The 24,061-nt window shown below is 41.4% G+C and overlaps 1 protein-coding gene across 1 annotated transcript in view; it reads right to left on the reverse strand.

The window, feature by feature from the left end:
• The window catches only part of LOC147256127 (collagen alpha-1(XX) chain-like), a 43,078-nt gene extending 19,276 nt beyond the window's left edge, over positions 1-23,802 (reverse strand). Inside the window, exons 1-13 of the mRNA XM_086214019.1 lie at positions 23,621-23,802; positions 19,345-19,455; positions 16,661-16,765; positions 12,881-13,024; positions 8,810-8,989; positions 7,923-8,120; positions 7,266-7,433; positions 5,884-6,003; positions 5,403-5,567; positions 4,986-5,144; positions 4,615-4,787; positions 4,300-4,429; positions 1,106-1,251 (exon numbers count right to left, since the gene is read on the reverse strand). Of these exons, the coding sequence (XP_086070145.1) occupies positions 1,106-1,251; positions 4,300-4,429; positions 4,615-4,787; positions 4,986-5,144; positions 5,403-5,567; positions 5,884-6,003; positions 7,266-7,433; positions 7,923-8,120; positions 8,810-8,989; positions 12,881-13,024; positions 16,661-16,765; positions 19,345-19,402 (1,746 nt within the window). The 5' untranslated portion in view covers positions 19,403-19,455; positions 23,621-23,802. The remainder of the gene's footprint in view (positions 1-1,105; positions 1,252-4,299; positions 4,430-4,614; positions 4,788-4,985; positions 5,145-5,402; positions 5,568-5,883; positions 6,004-7,265; positions 7,434-7,922; positions 8,121-8,809; positions 8,990-12,880; positions 13,025-16,660; positions 16,766-19,344; positions 19,456-23,620) is intronic.
• Positions 23,803-24,061: the final 259 nt, after the last annotated feature.

Genomic DNA, 24,061 nt, shown 5'->3' on the forward strand with positions numbered 1-24,061 from the left:
ATCCACGGCTCAGTGTTTCATCCATGCCGATGCATAATGTCTATCACTGAGTGGTCATTAAGGGCCATTTATATGTCTTTTACACGACATTACATTACATTAACAAGGTTATACAATAATATACTGTATATGCATAGATCATGGTCCATAGTTAACAGACAGGGGGGTGGATGGTAGAGGTCTGCATACAAATCAGCACATTCGAGTCATAGAAAAAATGATGGATAAATATCTACATGACATCACTGAGCCCTACACACACACACACACACACACACACACACACACACACACACACACACACAAAAAACCTTACCCTAAACATAACCTAATTCTAACCTCGACCCTAAAAACAAGTCTTATCCCTCAAATGGCCCTTTGAAGAAGTGAGGACCGGCTAAAATGTCCTCACTTTCCAAAAATGTCCTCACTCTGTTGGTTAAATGCATATTCTAGTCCTTAAAATGTAGCAAGTACAAGAACACACACACACAAGGACAAAGCAATGTTTGCCTGTGTTTTGAGTTTACCTGAGTCCAGACTCACAGCCTGTATCTTTTTTAAATTAAATAAATCCCAGCTATACAATAAATCATTGTACTCTACTTCTTTCCGCCTCTGCTGAATTTTATTTTGGGTTTCGTCTTGTTTTTTTGTTGATGTTCCTCTCAATGACTTTTCTGTCTGTTGGCTGAAGTGACCATTGCTGTCTTGTCTTTATCTGCCTCTCAAAAACATTTCATAACATGCTTAAATCGTCCCATATACGCCTGTCATTCCCTTGCTGCCTCGACATAGCACTGAGAAAAGCTGAGTGTGCTGTTAGGCCTCGCCCTCTATAGAAAAGTACACAGAGACAAGAATAGGTCTCTGAGCCAGCCGTGAGGGAGTAGTAACAGTGCCAAATCAATCTCTGAGTCAAAGGGACCCGCTGGAACGGCAGAACTGTTCACTCCAAAAACAGATGTGGTTGACTTCATATGTTGCGACTCTTACCAAACCCCAGAATGCCATAAATTCTCAAACTAAAGTGGCATAATGCTGGGTTTGCATCACAACTGTAGGTTCATTTTTACATCAATATTGTGGAATCTACATTTCTCACCTCCTTGGCATCATCTGGCTCTCCGTGGTTGAGCGCTGAGTAAAGGACCATGTACTGTGTTGCACCAGGTGCTGCACCCCAACTCACTTGTAGCGTGCTGTAAGAGGAGGGGGTCACCTCCAGGTTGGCCGGCATGGCCAAGGGCACTGGGAGAGGATGGGCAACAGGAAGAGACAGAAAGATCTGATTACATCGTTACAAGATTACATCGTTCCAGCTAGCAGGGAACGTTCCCATCACACTGGCTAACAAAAGCCACAAGTTGATGTAAAAAAATCATGTTTTCATCATGTCATGGTCTCGTCTGGATCGTGGGGACTGAGCATTATGGTTTTTGTATTGTTCCTTGTTTTGTAGTCAGTTCCAGTTTTATTTTTCTATCCCTTCCCTCCTGTGTCCTTGTGTCTTGTCAACTTATTAGTCCTTGTCAGTCACAGCCCTGGTCCTTGTGTCTCTTATCCAGTGTTCCCACACCTCTTTCTTGTTGTCACTAGCGGAGTTGCAGTTAAGCTTGGCCTTTCGATTCAGTCAATGTCAGATCACCTGTTTAAGTTACCTGCCTGTTCCTGTGTGGTTTTTTTTCTCCAAATATTTTTTTTCATTGGCCATCATTAAATGCACAGATAAATTAATAGTTACGCCATGTCACATGATTGATTTTCAATTTTCTCCCCCCTCCCTCCCTGTTTCCCAACCACCAACCCCAGTAGCCAATATCCCACCATCCTGTGTTTTTTGTAGGTTTATTTTTATGTATATTTTTCCTCACTAATGACGAGTCTTTAGTTATTCAGTTTCATCTGTTTTCTTTTTGCCTGTATTTGGCTTCTGCTTCAACCACACTCTCTGAGAAATGAGACTTTGAAGAAACATTTTAAAGACGTCAAATCATCTCAAATAATGCCCCTTTCGGGTTCAAGACAAAACAGCAACCTTCTGAAGAGGTTTGGGGATGTTTGACCTATAATTTGCCTCAACCGCCATTTTTTTGGAATGCTTTGAGAGAAGAGTTATCTCAGTTTAGGAAAAACATTATGGGAACCAATAAACTTCCATCCTAAAACACTGCCAGAACATTCCATCTAATTAACCAAAGAAAAAACACTAAGTATTTGTGGGAACTGAATCCTCTAAAGACCAGTCTGTAACAAAAATACTACAGGACAGCTCAACAATTGAAGAGGTAACCTTATCTTTTTTTTGTTCTAATATAAGTATGCCCATCATAAATATGGTCAGAATAAATATTAAATAGTTGACACAAAAACCTCAGGTGGTGTTCTGTAGTATTTTTTGTTACAGATGTAATATGCTGAGAACAAAAAGAAAATATTTGGAATTCTAATTGGCATGACCGAACCTGTAATTCACACCTCTCGTTCCTATTGTGTTTTTGACCAATGTTTCTTTAGAAAAGTTTCATTTACACATGTTTAGATACAGACATTGAGGGATACACGGGAATACAAAAATAACCTGCTTGTATGTGTATAAATGAAAATAATGATATACAGAGTTGAAGAATGAGTAAACTAAATTGAGCTAAAACTGTCACAATCCAGACTGTGACTCATCAGATTCCTCTGCCTCGTCCCTTGGGTTTTCCCAGTGCTTCTGTCTGTCTTGACTTTGGGTGTGTCCTCTCTGTCTTTTTGTGTGTCAATTTAGGGTGTGGCTTCACACCCACCTGGCACTGCTGCACAGCTGCAGCTGATCAACTCATCACCACTCCTACAGGAACGCTAGGCTTTTCTCCACTCTGCTGGATTATCCCTTTACATATGCTACTGAAATCTGCCACAGTAAATTCACACCAAGCTTTGTTCTAAGCACATGTTCCAAGTTATTGTGACCTCATCCTAGTACCTTCTATCCTTAGCTTCTGAATTCTGTAATTTCAGCCTCCTTGCCTCCTCTCTACTCCATCCTCCTGCTTAAGATCCAGAAATGAATCTCGATGTGTTGGTTTGAAGGACATCTACTAAAATGCATCAGGAGGAGAGAGGATGAGAGAGGAACTTCTATCAGTGCTCTTTTATATTTATAAATTGTATAGTGGACTAAAATGATCAAATGTTCAATGATCTATAACTACTGTTCTCAAAATTTCACATTATTTAAGTTTTTAATTACGTCAAAGGGCTCATTAAGAACCTTCTATATCTTGTGTCTTAATCTACAATATAAACAAAGCAAATTTATGATACCATCCTCTCATATATTCCATTCAATGAATTAAAATCAAATAGGTGGTCAAATACACTTGGGGACAGGTGATGCAATTGTGCAACACCTCCTATTTAAGTGACACGTCTGAAATGACAGTCAGAGGTGGGAAAGTATCTATCCATCTATCCATCCATCCATCCATACATCCATTTTCTTCCGCTTATCCTGTTAAGGGTCACAGGGGGGCTGGAGCCTATCCCACCAGCCTTTGGGCAAGAGGCAGGGTTCACCCTGGACAGGTCACCAGTCCATCACAGGGCCAACACATAGAGACAAACAACCATTCACACTCACAGTCACACCTACAGTCAATTTAGAGTATCAATCAGCCTCGTCCCCTCTTGATGTCTTTGGACTGTGGGAGGAAGCTGGAGTACCAGAGAGAACCCACACAGGAACAGGGAGAACATGCAGACTCCACACAGAAAGATCCCCTGCTCGAGCCAGGGCTAAAACCCGGAACCTTCTTGTTGTGGGGCTACAGTGCTGACCACTGCACCACCGTGCCACCCATGGGAAAGTCTCATCACAGTAAAAGCCTGTTGCCTCATCTCCTCACTCCTCTATTCACATCCTGGGTAAGGATGGGGGAAAAAGATGGACAAATTTGGAATTGAGAAGAAGCTGTTGTTTTCAGCAACTTTGCTGCATTCTGTGATTTTGCAGCTTAACCTCAAACCACAGATCAAGTAATGCCATGTCTGCCTGCCCACCCCTCTGCTCAACCCAACCCAAAGTAGTCTCCGCACTGCCCCTACAGCTCAGCCGGCCTGCCAACCACCATCCACCAACAAGCCCCATCAAACCATTTTACCACTGCATTTAAGACTGACTGTGTTTCTGGGTCTGACAACACATTTCATTTCATTTTGACATTATTGAATATGTGATCAGTGAGTCAAGATAATTCCTTGACAGTTCCCAGAACCATCTTTCACACTGTATGACACATTTGTCAGTCTCACATGTTGTGACAGTTCCTCTTAGTGCCAGGCCCACGTCACGTTCAAACACAGGGAAGATAGAGACATGATACAGTGTTTGAGAGGAGAGGCCTTCCAGCAGCACTGTGGACTCTGAGCCAGACAGGACCACCTGCAGAAGGATAAGTCACAGTCAGGAAACGATCTTAACAAAAACTTTTGTGAAAGTCTGAATTTTTTAAATAGCATTTATTTTATATGTTATATGTCATATACCAGAATATGCAGAAATAAAACTAATAATGATGTGATCACACATCATATAGCTCTTGACATGAGCAGGGAAGCAGTTCTGACCTCCTGTGGGGTCTGACCCTCAGCGCTGTGGTAAACCACTCTGTACTGTTGGACCGGCTTGGCAGGATTAGTCCAGTGTAGCTTCACATCTCTGGAGCCCAGGTCAGAGAATCGGAGGTCAGTAGGACTGGGGTAGGAGAGGGATGGGTCTGCTGTAGGCCCAGGCTCCATTCCTTGATCCACAATGAATTTATTGAAATTGATAAATTTATTGAAATTATTAACATATTACATAGTTTGATACAACATAAATATGAGTTAAAGTAATTTCCATGGTTTTCATGACTGTGTAAACCCTGAACTTAATCCCTAAGAAAGAAAGACAGACTGATTAACCATAAACTGATACAGTTGATGAATAGATGTGTTACGTTTTGTGATGCCGCGATCTTCTATCCTCCCACAGAGGATGTGAACCAGTCGTGCCACCAGTTTGCTGAGCAGAGGGAAGTCGTTAACGTTGTAGACGTTCAGGTCCACTGGCTCAGATGCCACTTGCCTCAACTCGGCTTCATCAGCATTCTTAACACCTTAATACCACAAATACACAAATTCATCAACAAAATGTTTGGCAAAGGAAACATTCAAAGATGAGAGAAATGCTCAGAGAACAATCAATGCGAGCATAAAGGACAGTGCGTAACAAAACTGGGTTTGAATCCCAAATCCCCGAGATTTATGACTAGGGTTAGGTATCTCAAGATGGGAGCAATCTAAACAGAAAAAGCTCTGAAAAAACACTGAAACCTAAAGCTGTTTAGCTTGGCACATTGTCCTTGCAGTCTCACCTACAGCTATGATCTCCACGCCGGCATTCTTCAGCCGGGTTGCTGCTGCAATGGCATCATCCTGAGATTTACCATCTGTTAAGAGAACAATGAAAAAGGGCGTGTCCGACCTGGCACCGGCCTCGGCCCTCATGTTCTCCTCCATGACGTGGAGCAGCGCCTGGCCTACCAATAAATGCATGGTTTTATTTCAACATTCCGGGGAAAGATACTCAAAAGCACACAAAAAAAATACACAAAAATGCTATATTGAGTCTATAATGCACAGACTGTTGGCAGAGCAGATGTGCAGCAGAATGTAACGTTTTACTGGCTTATCTTCACATTAGCAGAGTATATTTCCACTTCAAATACGAATCATTTACACAGCAGCTGTAGCCCAGTTCATCGATAACAGTGGAAACAGCCACTCTGCGTATCGTCTGCATTCGTTAGAGACTCAATGTCAGGTAGGCATAGGTTGACTCTGGTGTGTGTTTACCGGTAAAAGTGTTGCCTCCCTTATATCTGAAATTCCTTACTGCTTCAAGCAGCTGGTCTTTAGCAGTGAAGTTATTGAGCTGCCACTCTGTCCGGGGGTCTCCACTGTACTGGGTCAGGCCTGGAACCAATACACATCATTATACAAGATTCAAGTCATTAGGGAATGAAAAAACAATCACATTTGTGTTAAATTTTCATGCACTTGTTTGTTGTTTTAATTTTTTTAGTTCCTCCACCACAATACCCTCCACCCCAGCCAATATAGTTGGATTAGCAATTAGATGAAAACTGCCTCTACCCCAGGTTTCGGAGTATTATGGGTGGGGGAAACTTCAGATTACTACATAGACAAAGGTCAGCAAAAGTTGAGCTTAACTAACTCCTAAAGCAGTTTATTAGCCACATTAAAGAGGTTTTTTTTTCTCTGTTCTTCTTCTTTTTGGAACATTTATCTTGCATTTTAAGCATTTTACAAAACATTTCCTGACATATGACTTAGAAAATGTGTGATAGACTGTACAAGAGAATGGAAGGTGATGTGAATGAAAAAATGTACATAGTTAAGATATTAACATTAGTAACAGCCCTGACAGTGATAGGTAGAAGAGCAGATATCTATAGATGGTAGCTGAGCATGATTTTCCAAAGAGGAACTTCCAGAAGTACTCCGTCACATCTTCCTGTCAATTATACCCTATTATATTATATACTAGATATCTTGAAATACAAGTCCATCTTTGTATGAAAGTGTCCATTGTGAGCTGCAGGGTAGCTGTCATTCGCTCAAGCATATATACATTTTTCAGTCTCTGGGTCCATTGACCTATAGTTGGTGGTTTTACCTCTCTCCAGTTCACTGTAATCACCTTCTTCACTACTAGTGAGAGAATCCTTGGTGCATATTGTTGGTCTGCATTATATATATCTTTGGGTATAACTCCCAACAAAAATAACATTGGTTCTAGAGTAACATCTATCTCCAGAAGGTATCGATTTCCTTTTTAATATCGCCCCAGAATCCTTGCAGTCCTGGTAGGCAGAGACTCCAATAATATGTCAGTATCTCAAATGGAGGCATGCAGCTGACTGACAAAGAGTGTGTTGCATGACAGGTAACAGGTGTGAAATCTGAATCATTTAATTTAATCAATTAAAATCATTCATCAGGTTTGGTGAGACGCCATTGTTCTCATATTGCCCAGTCCTAGTTGAAGCCATGCAGTATCAAAACACACAAAATACTTCTTTATAGCACAAACTGAGGACAGCATGGAAACAAGGAATCTAGGACTTGAAAACCCCATTGTGACTACATGAGTCCAACTCAAGAAGGAAAGAGACAGCTTCACCCACACACTTCCCACCCCCTCTGCTCCTCACCAATCTGAATGTGGTTCGGCCCAATATGGAAGGGTGTCATCAGGCCCTCCAAGAAGTCTCGGACTCGTCTAAAGTTGGTGCGTCCGATGCTCCAAGAGCCATCCACCAAGAACATGATGTCAGCCGCTGCATTGCTGTTACACTCAAGTGGTTTCCTTGGAGACATGCCTTAAATGAAAGGTTACAGGAGAAGTCTAAGTCACTTGTAGAATTCAAGCTGGGGAGCAATGAAGCTGATCTGGATGCTGTCATTTGTCACCCTTTGGTAGTTTATTGAGGACATGGGACACAGCCAGGAAGCAGGTCATGTGTAGGGGTTCAAATGTACATGTGTCAGCATAGCGGAGACACGAACATCAGTCCCTCATCCTATAGGTGCACGTGTGTTCCCTTGGATAACACAGTAGAGAGAGAACACTTGTGCCTTCCAGCTGAACAGAGAGGCTTGTCATTATCATTTCCTTTACCTGTCCCTCCCTTGTCTAAACACTGTCATCACATGTCAAACTACTGCCTTCTAGTGCTCAGCCTCATAGTGACCAGACGTTCTTTCACATAACTTACGTTACTGCCATCGCCCTGGTTCAATAAAATAACACCTTGACTCAGCTGATGCCATGTTTGTTTGTTTTTTTAACCATGGAGTGCCAGTTTTACCTGTCACCGGCTGGTTAAGGTCGGGTGTCTTTTGGGGTTTCTCCTCAGTTGGCTTGCCATGTGTTGTCCCCTGCTCCTCCTTGTTCTCCATTTTAGAACGATCCCGCTCCTTTTCTTTCTTCCTCTTCCTCTTCTCCTTGCCAGATTTGTCTGCAGCCTCATCGGGGAGCTGTGGGGGTGTTCCTGTAGCTGGGGGCTCTAAAGGAGAGAGAGGAAAAGGCCAAGCACGTGGGTGGGTTACAGCAAGAGAAACAAAGATTGTTTGGGAGACCAGCTGAAGCTTTATATGACAGGAAATCCATTGCTGTCGTTAGATCCATCAGACTACAGTTTCAAAGGGACACATGGGGGAAAACATTTTCATATGGACAGTATACAGAATATAATGTATACACTTGTGTTTCTGTGTGTGTTGGCAACATTTTTATGCCTTCCCCCCTCACAGTCACATTGGCTTGTAATATCAGAACCCATGGGAGATCAAAGAAGACAGATCATGATGGAAGTTCGCTATTATCTCTACAACATTAAGGGTGTACTGAAGCCACCCTGCTTTTACATCTATATTTACAGATATGATGTCAGAGCTGGACAGTGTGAGAAGTTCACTCTTGTGACTAAAAAGAGATTTTGGAAATGGAAAATGTTTGAGGAGGTTGGATAAGAAAACATTCCAATACACAGAGCAAGCAGCCAACATAATAATGACGATTATAGGGGCCACTGCACTGGACCGATGTTGTCCATTGGCAGTTCATCCACAGAGTCGACAGTAACACGCAAACTATAATGTTTTCTGTCACATTCAAGCACATTACTTGATTCTTCTCAAACTTGGACTCAGGTCTTGGTTCTAAAATAATGCCAAGATGTATATGATCCCTTACCTGCATTAGTGGTAGCAGCAGCAGCGGTGGTCATGGGATCTGGGTAGAGAATTGTTGGCAGACCCAGCAGAGTCTCCGTTATATCATCCAGGTCTCCTGATCCCGATCCACCTGGCAACAGCTTCTTCTTGTGCTCTCGGCTGCCGCTTCGGATCAACTCCTCCTCCCGCAGACCATCCACTGGATGACAGAAAGTGCTAATCATTAATGATTCATATTCATAACTGAACGGTGCAAAGTTACATCTCTCCAGAGAACTCCTGTACTAACGGCGATGGAGATAGAGTATATGACTCCTGGGGTGTCACACACTATAGCACGCTAGGGGAAAGAAAGAAACTCTTTTCAGCTGCAGCAATCCCTCTTGTTCAATCACTAATCAAACCTTGTGACCAGAAGACTCCTGAAATGTAAATCGAAAGGTAAGTCGAGAAAAAAAAACACAACACTTACATGAATTATGATTGTCCCTTGAAAAATTATGTCTCGACGCAAAAAGGACAGAAATTAAATATGTAATATACAGTTCTCCAAGGGGACCTGATGTAGGTTTCATAGTGGCAAAATGAGACACACCTTTCATATCATGGCTTGCTAAAAGAAACAGAGGCACACGGCAAAACATTTTTTTGTTTCATAAGAAAATGTCAGAGATGCAGACACCATAAAGCCCGTCAACAAAAGACAGCAAATGCAATAGATAGTATAATAACATCATACCCAAAAGTATAAATCTAAGTCAAACAAAAATGTGATTTGTATTAGAAAAAAGAAACTGCTTTCATCAGAACTTGACGGGGCAGTTAAGGCCAGTGATGATTGTTAAATTGCATCTGCAAACATAATATTCACACCGATGACGTCAACTACAAATCAGGCATTCACAAGTCTGCAGATTGAAATCACCAATCCAATCAGCACTGGCAATGGAAATATTGGCATGTACAGTTTGCTCAGTAGAGTGGAACCATCAAGATGCATCGATATTTGCGTAATCATCGGATCCCAAATCCCTACCCCTCAGCTCATGGTGAACAAGGGGCCAACACCACAACTTTCTGGTCACATGCTGCCCCCTATTGAAAGCAATAGTAATGAGTTAGGTTACAAATTGTACCTTTACATTCCAATGCAAATGTAATAACTCAGGTACTTAATAATCAAGGCCTACAGGCAAGATACCGCACAGGCTGGTACCTGCACCACAAGATTATGTCAAGATTAATTAAACATCAACAAAAGTATCTAGCTAAGTTACTGTGAGCTTTTAAAAAAAACAAAAAAACAGTAGTGAACTCTGGGTACTCATTCACCTTAAACTGACAGGACATCATCAGCAAGCAGAAAAACAAAGACAGTAATCTGTCAGAAGAATATAGCAATGTTTTCTGTTACATTTATTACATACAGCTGTAGGCTTTCTGTATTTCAACAAATAGCATGAATTCACTGCCCCAGTCAATTCAGACGGATCCATCTAATTAAAGATAATAAGAGCTGGATCTTTAGAACATTGCTTCTCCGTCTTGACTGGCTCATAGAGTCATGTTAGCAAATCCTTGTGTGAAATGAACAGACAAGGTCATCAACAAACAAATTGAGGGTGAAATTTCCCAGGAAGAAAGAATTACTAAACCTTGCTGGATTCACTGGGCCCGGAGGGGGTTAAAGCGAACAGGGAAGGCAAAGACACCTGAGGAAGGAATTCCCAGACTGCTATCATTCCAGCGTGACAGCCGGTGTTACGAATTTCCATGTTGACATGTATTTCTGACCTGCCTAGACACGCTTGACTCGACACAGTAACCTACTGGCGTGGTTCACAAGCAGCCACGGGCTACATCCCCACATCATACAGTCCACTACTATGTGATCCTCCAGGAGAGTATCAGTCACTGACTAACAATGAAATGTCAAGAGTGAAACAAGCTAACAAATCCAATTAGGATGACAAACTGAGAGCTGTGGTGGGATTACATGTTACCACTCTTTGAAGAGCAGAGAGGGATATAAACTGAGACTGATGAGAAAGATTTAACATGCCATGTAATTTTGCTGGGAAAGAAAAGGTGACTGTTGTTGGGTAGATTTACAAACCAGAAACACTTTCAACTCGTGTAAAAAAACACAGTAAATTCAGACACACCTCACTTCTAGCCTGTAATCCAGGTAGACTAGTATTTATACTCACCCACCCATCTAGCGTGTGTGTGTGTGTGTGTGTGTGTGTGTGTGTGTGTGTGTGTGTGTGTGTGCGTGTGTGCAAGAGTGCTTTGGTTGGATGGGGTGGGGGCCTGAAAGTGCTACTGTGCACTCAAAAGAGTAAGAATGTCATAAATGCACCACTTCCTAAATACAACATGTCATTGCTGGTCTACAGAGTCTCTTAAATCATGTAATGTGGAGTGTTGTATATAAAATGATGCTGATGGGTGTTAAAGCGATATTTCACCCAGAAAGTTTACGTTGCCTTTCAAGTATTCACACTTGCTTGTCTTAAACTAAGCTAAAGGCAGACATGGCCTCTAAACACAGAATGAGGGTGAATTTTTTCCAAAACTGATAAAAAACATTTGTTTACTCTCAAGTCAATTGTCCAATGCAATCCATGTCTTCTTAATCCAGCTGTGTGCTCAGTAAATCCCAAACACTTTTGTTAGCAGAAAACAAACTTAACGCTACAGACAGTTTTGCGGTCGTTAGCTGTCTGTCGCCATTAGCTTCAAGCTTATATACATGGCTGGCTCTTTCTGGGTTCTAGAGTCACAATGAAGTAATGCAAGAGCACCTATTTAAGAGTACTAGAAATACAAAATACACCTTTTCAGTGAAGTATCACTTCTAATATCCTTTATTTAACATCAAAAAGATGTATTGGTCTGACATTTATGAACACACTTGAATATTTTTTCTGTAGCTATACTATAATGTGTAAGTTGCCTGAACAGGCACAGTATATAGTCATACAAAAAACAAATCGCACAACTTTTAATCATTCACAATACACATATTTCTTTCAATATCTTGTTCTTCCTCTACCTCCATCTTTTATATATATTCAACCAGAGCTGAGAGACACATAAGAATAAAGTAACACATAAATCCTTAAATGGCCCGTTACCATCTACCACAAATATCTGACATAGCTGAGTCTGCAATTAAAGGCTATTATACGTTTATGTTCCGAGGAATTTAACAATTTTGGGCTGCACGGTGGTGCAGTGGTCAGCACTGCCGCCTCACAGCAAGAAGGTTCCAGGTTCGAGTCTCGGCTCGAGCAGGGGATCTTTCTGTGTGAGTCTCCATGTTCTCCCTGTACCTGTGTGGGTTCTCTCCTGGTACTCCAGCTTCCTCCCACAGTCCAAAGACATCAAGAGAGGACGAGGCTGATTGATACTCTAAATTGACCGTAGGTGTGACTGTGAGTGTGAATGGTTGTCTGTCTCTATGTGTTGGCCCTGTGATGGACTGGTGACCTGTCCAGGGTGAACCCCGCCTCTTGCCCGTAGCCGCTGGGATAGGCTCCAGCCCCCCCCCCCCCCCCCGCGACCCTCAACAAGAATAAGCGGAAGACAATGGATGGGATAATAATTTTTACCAAATCATACCTTTTGTTCTACAGAATCTTTGTTCTATTTCCCTGTTTGTTCTCTTCTCTATTCAGGCAATTTTACAGATTTCCGCCACTGTTTCTTACTCAGGGTGCAGTGGTCAGCACTGTCGCCTCACAGCTAGACGGTTCCGGGTTTGAGTCCCGGCTCGGGCACAGGATCTTTCTGTGTGGAGTCTGCATGTTCTCCCTGTGTCTGCGTGGGTTCTCTCTGGTACTCCAGCTTCCTCCCACAGTCCAAAGACATCAAGAGGGGATGAGGCTGATTGATACTCTAAATTGACTGTAGGTGTGACTGTGAGTGTGAATGGTTGTTTGTCTCTATGTGTTTGCCCTGCGATGGACTGGCAACCTGTCCAGGGTGAACCCTGCCTCTTGCCCGAAAGCCACTGGGATAGGCTCCAGCCCCCCTGCGACCCTTAACAGGATAAGCAGAAGACAATGGATGGATGGTTTCTTACTCGTGAATCGTCGTTTGGCGAGGAGTTTCTCTGTGGTTCCATTAATCATGAGGACTTGGAGAGCATATTCCTGGCCAGAGTCCAGTCCTGCAACTGTCGCCCGGCCCCGCGTGGTCGTCAGCATCAGCTCTGGCTGTGGCACCTCTGGAACACACAAGTTGAGAAGTAATTGCTGTGAAAAGCCACTTGCTTCTTATCTGTCATTGCATGTTATATGTGTTCTTTCGTTATTTTAATTTGTAGAGCAGATTGAGCAGAAGTAAGTGGCAGTTTATGCGACAGGTGTCAGTGCAGGGAGGCACTGTTTTGGGAGACATGTTACATAAAGTGCACAATAATATGCAGCTGTGAGGAGGAGTGCAAAAAGGATATCTTTGATCGAAATAAGCCTTTGAACAAGTGTTGTCAGGATTTGGATGAAGTCAGTAATGTGCCAGGAGGTGTTAAAAGAAGAAAGACACCTTGGGTGGCAGTTAAGTTAGTGTCCTATAAAATAAAACTTTCATTAAAATTTCTTTGGTGGACTTATGGGAACACTGAATCTACTCTTGATGTACTTTAATTCATGAGAAATTAGTCAAACAGAGGTCCCTTGCAGACTAAGCAACCTTATTTTGGAGTATCACAGATATTAAATCAGGACTTTCTCTGTCAAGATTAAAAGCTATCAAGTATATTTAAGTATCAAGTGTAAGTATCAAGTAGTATTAGCCAAAAAAATTATGGGATAGTGTCCAAAAATGTTTCAAACAGTGCAGTCAGAAGCAAAATTGACTCTCTTGGCTGCCAGCAAGACGGGGATCACACAGAAAAGGAAAGGCAGGAGCAGTTCAAACTAAAACTTAAGTCATGATTTTTTTACACATTCATATTTTAGAATCATTTGAATTTTAATTCTGACAATCCATTTAATATCTGTTTGGTTTTGTTTAATGCCGAAAGAAAGGCCGCTGGGAGAGCTAGACTCACTCGAGAGTGAGTGGGTCATGAATATCTTTTCTGTGTCTATTGAGTGGGAAATTAAAAGCAGAGTGGGTCTGTTGCTCAGCACCGGAGATGTTCCATGCACCTGTTATATATCTATGGGTTTTTTATATGATCAGACATCATAAATTTTGTCAATATCACATAGAAAATATCCCTCAATCTTTTACTTTCTATACAAATTATATATTACCTCCTTTGTCCTCTACAATGAAGATTTTTCAACCTCCTTTGTCATGGTTTTCCAAAGCTGTACCACCTTCTCATCTCATTAGTATGTCACCTCTTCATCCTCTTACTGACTCCCACCCCCACCCCCGTGTGCATGCTCCTAAAGGCCTGATAGGTCTCCTGTTTGACGCAGTTCTCCTTCTCAGCTCCTATGTCTCCCTTCCACACCTGTCTGCAATTTACTGTGATACTGGAGGTAAGACAGTAACAAAGAGAAAACAAGAGAGGAAGCAGCTTTCTTATTCAACCCATAACACATTAAGTGACATGTCAGCCAGGCAGCCATGTTCCCACAACATACACACTGCTTGGAACAATGAATGAAGTGTTTGTCTGGCAGTGAATCTTCACTAAATTTCATGACAGCAGATGTATACCGTACAATTACTAAATATACAGAGACACAGTACTGCGATGGCTTATATCCATTTTATGCAGTCTTTTGTTTTTTGTAGCCAGTTTTAACAGATTTCTCAAGAGTAAACATCTGTTTCGGGGCAGGTTTCTGCAGAGCATGAAAGGTTATCAGATCTTTTGAGAGCAAAAAAAAATCAGAGTTATCTGATGTTGCAATGCAACTCTGTCTTCTTTTTTTTCATTAATAGATGTGCCTACAAATTTAGCTGCAGGGCTACCATGATTACAATACCAAAGAATTCCAAATGTTTACTTGACGCGTTAGGGCTAATGGGATTCTTAGTCACATGTTGAAAGGAAGTAAAAATAAATGCATGGAATAAATAGGTGCGACTCGTGCAACTTACAGTCCATTTGAATTAAACACAACAAGTTGCATGGCAACTGCCATGAACGATATTCTGACATTCATTTGCCACTCTAATGGAGAACGCCTGCATTCTGAAGCATCAACTGGCTCTAATATTCACCTTCATTTCATTGATTCTAATTCTGGGAATGACAACAGGAAACATCAAGTGCAGTAATTATGAACTTAATCGCCACTTAAGTTTCAATGACTCCATGAGTCCACATGAATAGGTTTGATTAGAATTGAGTAGTAAATCACCAACCTGGGCCAGTAAAAGCAGTACAGTATATAAAAGGCTTTGAGAAACACACTATTTTCTTGAGTTTGGATGGACTGAACTTTTCCCAGAGTTCCTCTTCTCAATCTACACAAAAACTAACTCAGATTCTGTTAATAGGCAATGATGATGCTGAATTGTGACCGTTCCAGGCTCTGTCCTCCAGCAGGTCCTGCATGGGTGAAACTGAGCTGCCTCTGATTAGGAACTTAGAAGAGCACCTGACCAGAGTCAATACGCATGTCGTTATGTAGCTCCACTCCCTTCACCGGATCACCACTGATCAACCTGTTTTACTCTGCGCTTTCACACTAACAACATCCACCACACACAGATAACTCCAAACGCATATCTCCAAATATCAAAGTGTCCTTTGCAAGCTGCCATTTGAAGTTTTCAGTCAGTTAGCACTCAGTGTTATTTGTATCCTGAGCTCCTCATTGTAATAATGTGCACTTTATAAACTGATCAGCTAAACATTAACACCACTGCCAGATTTCAAACTGACTAGAAAAAAAAAATCTGTCAATAGATACACAAGAATTATAATGTTAAATTATAATGAATCTGTTTGAGGGAGGGCGGCACAGTGGTGCAGTGGTCAGCACTGTCGCCTCACAGCAAAAAGGTTCCGGGTTCGAGTCCCAGCTCGGGCACAGGATCTTTCTGTGTGGAGTCTCCATGTTCTCCCTGTTCCTGTGTGGGTTCTCTCTGGTACTCCAGCTTTCTCCCACAGTCCAAAGACATCAAGAGGGGATGAGGCTGATTGATACTCTAAATTGACTGTAGGTGTGACTGTGAGTGTGAATGGTTGTCTGTCTCTATGTGTTGGCCCTGTAATGGACTGGTGACCTGTTCAGAGTGAACCTCGCCTCTCGCCTGTAGCTGCTGGGATAGGCTCCAGCCCCCCCATGACCCTTAATAGGAATAAGTAGAAGAAAATGATGGATGGATGAGGGAGGGGTTGATCTATTGTAAAGGTCATCTTGAAGGCTGTAGTTTGTGGTGCTGTTGAACAGTACTGGCTTATACTGGGACCTTAGTTCCCATTAATAGGATAGACAGAATATTTGATTCAGTTATCAGTTCAACTCATGACATGACAAATGGCATGTTCTGGGTGGGAGCCTCATATAATATAACCTAATATACAATGTGTGGTTGGAGATGGAAAGAATGGAGGACGGTGCTTTCTTGTTGCGGTCATAAACAAAACTCTCCTGTTTGAATGAAGTGCCTGTGCACAGCTGTTGTATTGCTGCGATGATCCATTACCAAGTACTTAAACACATCACATCTCCGTGACTTTGTGACATAAGCAGGTGATCCTCGACATCTTGTTGAAACACTGCGGGCATTAAAATAGGAGTCTTTACTTTTCAGGCTGCAGGGATTTGCTCCCTGTTCAGTTGGTTCCATCCCAACTGTGTTGTCAACCTTTTGTTTTCAAGTAAGTTAAATGATGTGAAAATTTCAAGCAAGTACTTTCAATACTCTAGCAAATTTGGGAGTGTCTCACCTGAGATGGGTCTCACTCGGACCTTGTAGCCCTGAATTGGTCCATCAGCCTCCTTCCACTTCATCTGCAGTCGGTCCTCAGACAGGACTGTCAGCTTAAGGCGACCTGGAGATGCACAGAGACATAGAAGAGAAACGAAATGAGGGGTTTTGAGGTTTTCCAGGCAAGTGCTAGGATCAAGAGAATGGAATGACTATTAAACTTGCGCTTTTCTCAAAGATCAAAGAAATAAGCAGTGGAACTTTCTCCATTTCTGCCATTATCCAAGATGGCCTAACCCCTCACACTTCCTTCCCTCTAGATCAAATCAAGCGCTTGTTTCCACTTCATCTACATAATTTCCAGTTTGAATTTCCCAACAAGCAGCATCTTTCATGTTTCTGTCTTCCTATCCTCTATCCATCCCCCACTCCAGCTGCCCCATCATCCATCAAAGCCTGCCCTGTCCTCTTGTCTGGTATAGAAACAGGAACAGGACGCTAGTTTGGGGCTAGAGGCTAAAAGGTCATGTCAGAGGAATGTCAGAGAGTTACAGTGTGTCAGGGTTTTGAATGTAATATGTGGCGGGGTAATAGATTAAGAGGAAGAGGGGGTAAATAGGGGGATATGGAAACAAAGAAGACAGAGGAGTGTAGACGGGTAAAGAATGAATCACAGAATGTTGCTTCTGTGGACGTATGACCTCCAATTTCAACAGCTCCTTTTCTGACTGGCATGTATGTAGGCTTGTGTGTGTGTGTGTGTGTGTGTGTGTGTGTGTGTGTGTGTGTGTGTGTGTGTGTGTGTGTGTGTGTGTATATTTAGGTCTCCGGAGGGGTTGCTCTCTTCCTAATTATTTTTCCTTTTCTTTTTAAATCAATAAAGCACTGTCCCTCCTTGTCACTCCAAAACAAGAACAAAGAAGACACTAAATATGTAACTATAAATAACATATAAACATGTAAATGTGGGTCTGTGAACATGTGTCCCCTCTAATGGACATCTCCACCTTCATCCTCCTGGACCTTTGCATGCTGGACAGGTATCAAATCAAATAATGTCGCATTCAGTTCCCATCGGATAAAGTTTTGTGACTGTGAAGCATTCTCAGAGAGTGTTCGATGAAAAGTTCAGAGAGAAAAAGAGAAAGAAAACGCCCAAGTTTTTATAATAAAACAGCGAGATATAATAGGTGTGACATTGGTTGGAGAAGCTAAGTCAGTTTATGTTAGCAGCTTTAACTAAAAAGTGTTACCGCTAAAACAATCAGTAGAAAAAAAACACCTGCCTTCTTTGTATTTATGATTGTCATAGGCGCCAAGAACAGGATGCAAAGATGGTGCCCTTGCAAAATAACCTCACCTCAATAAACCACTTTCTTTTCTAGAAACTTGGCTACATATTCATATTCGTTGCAGATCACTTATTCACAGACATAACCCAACAGACCTGCCTTATTCTATGATCAAAATATTCATTTAGACTTGCCATTTTCAGTGTGTAGGTTGCCAATGGCTAGCTAACTTAGGGCTTGTTTCTGTGACAAGTAGTGAGAGGATATTGACAAATGGCAGCATGCAGAAAGAGGAAGAGGTGGAGAATGATGACAGTAATAGTCACCCAGCAGCAAGCAAGCTTATACCTGCAGCAAGACTTTATACAGAGGGTTTTTGTAAGCTGTGAGTGTTAAGCAAATTGGCTTTTGCATAGGACGTTCAAACCACAAAAAAAAAAAAAAACCCTGAACATGATGGGCGACTCTAAACATTCCGATGGCTGCCATAGGGTAAATGCAGTAGATGCTCTTTAAATCCTTTTCCCAGCAGTTTCCAAAGTCTGAGCTGGTGGGCCTCCCCTCACACTGTGCTTTTGGATAAATATATGATGCTAATTATGTTACTTGAGTCCCATAGAAAATCAATTTTTTTAGCCAACATGGTGTAATATTTCTGTATGAAATAACTTCAGAGCACAGCAAGAACATGAAAACAGCCTGTCCTTAGTTATTTATTAATTTCTGAAAAAAACTTGAAAATTCCTTCCAAAACCACACCAACTCGGAATCATAGGTGCCTTTTAACAAATGATCACATACATTTGGGTGGTTCTACATGATGTTCTTTGACAACTAACATTCTTTCTCCTCAATTCGCGGAGCCACCATGGGGAGGCCCGCCCCACACTTAAAAAAACAACAACCTCTTTTGTGTTATATTATTATATACCTGAACTTACATGTAAAATTTGGGTGACAACTTTAGTTAATGGAGAAGCTTTAAGCTTTTTGTTGTTGTTGTTGTTGTTGTTGTTTTTAGAGGCATATAAGGGCACAGGTTGCGAAAATCTTAGCATTGGTAGCCATTTGTCTCCTAACAAGAAAGGTTGAAGAATATCGTACAAGATTTATAACAATAGCAACTGCTTTTACAACTACTTTACAAGCCTATGGAAATAATATAGTCTTAGGCAGTCATTTTGCAGTGTGGGAAAAGGAATAACATTAATAATGGAGGGTCTTTCGGCAAAGGTCAGTGTACATCAATGACATTTTTGCTATGTCAAATAGGCAAACAGACCAAAACGAAAATGTAACCTCCATGACGGAGTTAACAATTGCTATCCTTTATCAAATGCAGCTGCTAAAATCTACCCCAGGTGTCTATGTAGTGTACCCTGAGAGGACACGGTCATGAAAGGCACTCTACCTTGGCCATGGACCTCAGGTGACAGCAGCAGGAGGCAGAGCAGCAAACACAGCATCATCCAGAGACACAAGGATGAAGCTGGGAGAAGAGGAAAGGTGAGACACGTGGAGCCTGGGAACATGAAAGAATACGAGAATGAATATTGTGTTTGAATGAACATTGTTGGTGTTGTTTTTATAATATATTGTCACTCATCTTTATTCATTGTCTCCTATGATAGGTGAAAGAGGATTAACTGGTAAAAAATCATTTAAATATGCCCTCTGGACATGAATTGATAGAATAAAGAATGATTGAGTATAAAACCGAGTCTACAATAATTTTTTCCTCAAAAGAGGTTAAACCACCTTGTTAAGAATCTCATTAAAATGACAACAACTGTAACAATACTTACTCTGGAAATATGCAAATATAATTAATTTCCAAAAGTTGAAGTGTTGCCGAAAAACCAGCTTGTGTCCAGTGGAGCCTCTAAGTTTCTGGCTCACATTTTACTTTCAACACCAATGGCAATTTCACACATCAAACAGTTTGTTTATGTATTCATCGATTCCTTTTTAGGGCAATGTAGCTGTCATTTCCGAGGCCAGAACTCATGGGTGTAAGACTATACACTACTATATATACGATAAGACCGCTAATTTTGGCACAACCGTGAATGAACCCAAACTCCCAAACTGGAGGGATTATAGTTTTTTTTGTTGTTGTTCAAATCCAGCTGCATATGGTCTAGTGAGCATACAGCTGGATAAAGAGGACATTGATTATACCTGCCAACGCACTTGAGTTTGCAACCGGACGTTTGTTTTTTTTTTGACAGTTTTGCTATCGCTAGCCACTGTCGCCTCACAGCAAGGAGGTTCCAGGTTCGAGTCCCGGCTCAGGCACAGGATCTTTCGGTGTGGAGTCTCTATGTTCTCCCTGTTCCTGTGTGGGTTCTCTCTGGTTCTCCAGCTTCCTCCCACAGTCCAAAGACATCAAGAGGGGACGAGGCTGATTGATGCTCTAAATTGACCGTAGGTGTGACTTTGAGTGTGAATGGTTGTCTGTTTCTATGTGTTGGCCCTGTGATGGACTGGTGACCTGTCCAGGGTGAACCCCACCTCTCGCCCGTAGCCACTGGGATAGGCGACCCTTAACAAGAATAAGCGGAAGACAATGGATGGATGGATGGAAGGAATAATCCCATCTATAACTCTCAATAAAGAACAAATTACTGGTGTGGTATGAATGGCTGACAATGTTCTTTTCAGGAATTCACTGGATTTGTAAAAGTTTCCATGTCCACTTGATAAGAGATGGTTGAAGAAAATTAAATTTTGGTGAAAAGAAGATGAAGGAAAGATTCCAGGCTTTATTGTGGGACCAAAGTCCAAAGCTGTCCTGTCACCTTTCCCGTGGGAACTCTTTTTATGGCCGACTCAGACTACAGGTGCTTCAGTACTCTTCTCCATTACAGACTCTCGAACTTCACACAGGTAATGACACACACACACACACACACACACACACACACACACACACACACACACACACACACACAAACACACACACACACACACACACACACACACGGCTGTAATACTGACAACCAGGCAGTTTTTTTTAAAGAGGCCATAAATAAACAGGCCTCAGTGTGAGACAAACATTTTAGTCTGCACACTTGTACAATGGCTGTTTAACGACATCTAACGCCATTCAATGTCTTTGTGTGTCACAGAGACACATCGGTAGAATTATAAATTGCCCCAGGAATGATAGAAATAAGTGATACCTTATTATTTATCTATTTATCTTATTGCATTTTAAGAACATTTTCTGACTGATATAATGACAAAATAATAGCATAATAACGTAAGTACACCCTTTCAAAGCATGATTAAACATTAAGATTCTGACATTAGAATGTGAAAACTATCAAAATATCCTAAATAAAGGAAACCTAAACAAAATGAACAACAAAAAATACATAAGTCACGTTCTTAAGTGAACCAACTGAATGTAAGCACAATGGGCGATATATTTAGGTCTCACGATGCCATTGCCTGGAGATGATAAAATAATGGGAGGCACAGAAATTCAATAAGTAGACTTTCGCTATATGGACAATATGACGAGGCATTAGATGCATTTGGGTTCTCAATGATAAAGTTTCTCAAGAGTCTGTACATGTACTCGACACATTTGGAACACACTGGAGAAGGGCAAGGAAAAGATTACACAATGTGTGGGTGAGTGATCTTTAGAAAACAATAGCAAAGACTCTTGACATTTGGCAATTGTAAATGATCGCATTGTTCAACAGAACACCAGCTGAACAAAGCAGCCAGCAACTGCTTGAGGAGTTTTTTAAAGCAAGTCGACTTACTTCTCCGTAAAGATGAGGTAAAGGAGAGTGTGAGTATCCAAACATGTAAAGAATGTGTAGCAACTGACAGCTGAATGATTGTACCTGAAGAGGCTCTGACAAAATGTTCGCTTGCCTCATGTCACGATACACACTACAGGCCAAAAGTTTGGAAGCAAGGCCAGTACAGGAGTACAAACATTCAGGAGCAAGTTCAAGTTTCTGTTCACAAAGCCTTTCTTAAAAAAACAGCAGGAGTTATATGTATTTTAGGATGTTAATTACCGCATTATCAGACTTTGCTTTCATTGATATGCACCATTTTCCTTGATTTATCTCACGGTATACATTGATGTTACCAGACCATTGCTGAATATATCCATACAAAAGAAAAGAAGGGCTGAGTTTTAGGGTCGAGGTGATTTGCAAGAGTTCCAATTTCAGTGCAAAAGTACAAAAAAATAATAAAAATAAAAAATCACAGTTTGCATTATTCACATTAACTCTTTGGCTTTTGAAAGTCTGCATACAAAACATGCCAATAAATCTCAACTGCATTCAAATCTCTGACAAACTACCGCAGAAATGGCTAGAAAGAAGCAACTGAGAAAAGAAACAAGAGTACAGATTTGTACACTGAGGAAAGAAGGATACACTGAAAGAGAGATTGTAAAATGGTGTCCAAAAAAGGAGTTCACTACACTTTGAAGAGACTGGAAGTTGTGATGATTAAAAAAAGGCCTGGAAGGAAGAGGGTTACTAAGAGATCGGCAAAAAAACAGTACCACAAATAAGGGAGGAAATCAACATGACAAGGTCAAAGCTCATGTTTCCGACACCTGTAAAAAAAACTTTTGAAAAAGGTTGGTCTGAAGGGTTCTGTATCTGCAAAAATACCACTACTTTGTCAACAGACCAAGAAAAAAGAGATATGAGTGGGCAAAAGCTCACAAATATCGGACCTATGATGACCGCAGGTAGGTTCTCTGGCCCGGTGAAAGCAAGTTGGAAATATTCGGTTCAAAACGCAGAGTCGACATCCATAGACAAACTGGTGAGCATCTTCAAGCACCATGTGTAACACCAAGTCGTAGTGCCCTGGTATGTGGACGTTTTACCATTTGTGGATCTTGGAATATCGAATGCAAGCTTTCTTCTGTTATTTTTCTTCCTAAATATAATTAAGTCATTGAAATTGAGGTGATCTCAAGTCACTTAAATTGTTTTTTTTCCCCCTCCTTTAATTAACCTCTCTACCTTCGTAGTGACCTCATCAGGAAAATATGACGCCATCAACAACAAAACAAACAACAGTTTTTGACAAACAGGGCCTCATTTCATCGTGAAGTGTTCTGTTTGGCGTAGTTGGGCAGATATTCTGGGTGGTCGAAAGGGGTGATTAGGTGGTAGAGTTTATAACAGTGGTGTCTTCGTTTTACTGGCATAAAATGGCTTAAAATTATACTTTAAGTCACCACACACTGCTCCACCTACACTGAGGTAACATCAAGGTGGAGGAGCCGCAGCGTAGTGATACAGCACAATCACCAAAGCTCGCTATCACCGCTGAACTGCGCAAATTAGCTTGTAATAGCAAACTGAATTTTGCGGAATAGTGACGTTGTATCGTCAGGAATTAATTATTTCAGTGGCGCTTTATGATCATAACATGTCTCAATATTTTAGTAGTTGTAAAAGAACTTTTTCTTAAAAGGGTCAGTAACATTTGGCAAGTAGTCAGTAACGTTGGTTAGGAACATTTATACCTGCGTCCCTTCCTGTCGTGGACTATTTAACTTTTACAATCGTTTCTAGTTGTAATGAAGCCCCGTTTTAATTATTTTACAAACAAAAGAGGAACATTAACAAAACTCATCCAACAATAACTGCTTTTCCTTTGTCTCTGAGGGAAGCCAGGTGAGGTATTACCTGGCTGTTAGGTGTCTCAGTCCGGGTTTAATCCTCCAGGTAGTCTCCTCAAACGTACGCGCCCGTCCCGCTAAACTGTGAAGCACCCAACCACTGTCAGTAAATATATACTTTATGCTCCCCTCAATCTCCAACTTCTTGATGTGAAACCCGAAGCGGAGCCCTCCTGCTATCCGAGCATGGGCGTGGTGCTCCGGAGAAACCTATAAAAGCTTCCACTAGGCACATTAACCGTGCACAAACAAGCTTTGTCGCACATCATGTGCCCTAGAGGAACACTTCAGTTGCCTCGCTCCATTTACTATGAGGGTGTTGGTATCACAAACTATCTGACATTGAAAGTGAAGTATGAACATCTTCATCAGTCGTAATGTAGATTTGCTTGACTTTTCTCTCTTTTTTTAAGTTATGCAACTCGGCAATAACATCTATCAAGTTGTG

The sequence above is a fragment of the Aulostomus chinensis genome, chromosome 9 (assembly GCF_037954235.1).
Source record: "Aulostomus chinensis isolate RoL2024-O1b breed Wild chromosome 9, RoL_Achi_v1.0, whole genome shotgun sequence".
Lineage (NCBI taxonomy): Eukaryota > Metazoa > Chordata > Actinopteri > Syngnathiformes > Aulostomidae > Aulostomus > Aulostomus chinensis.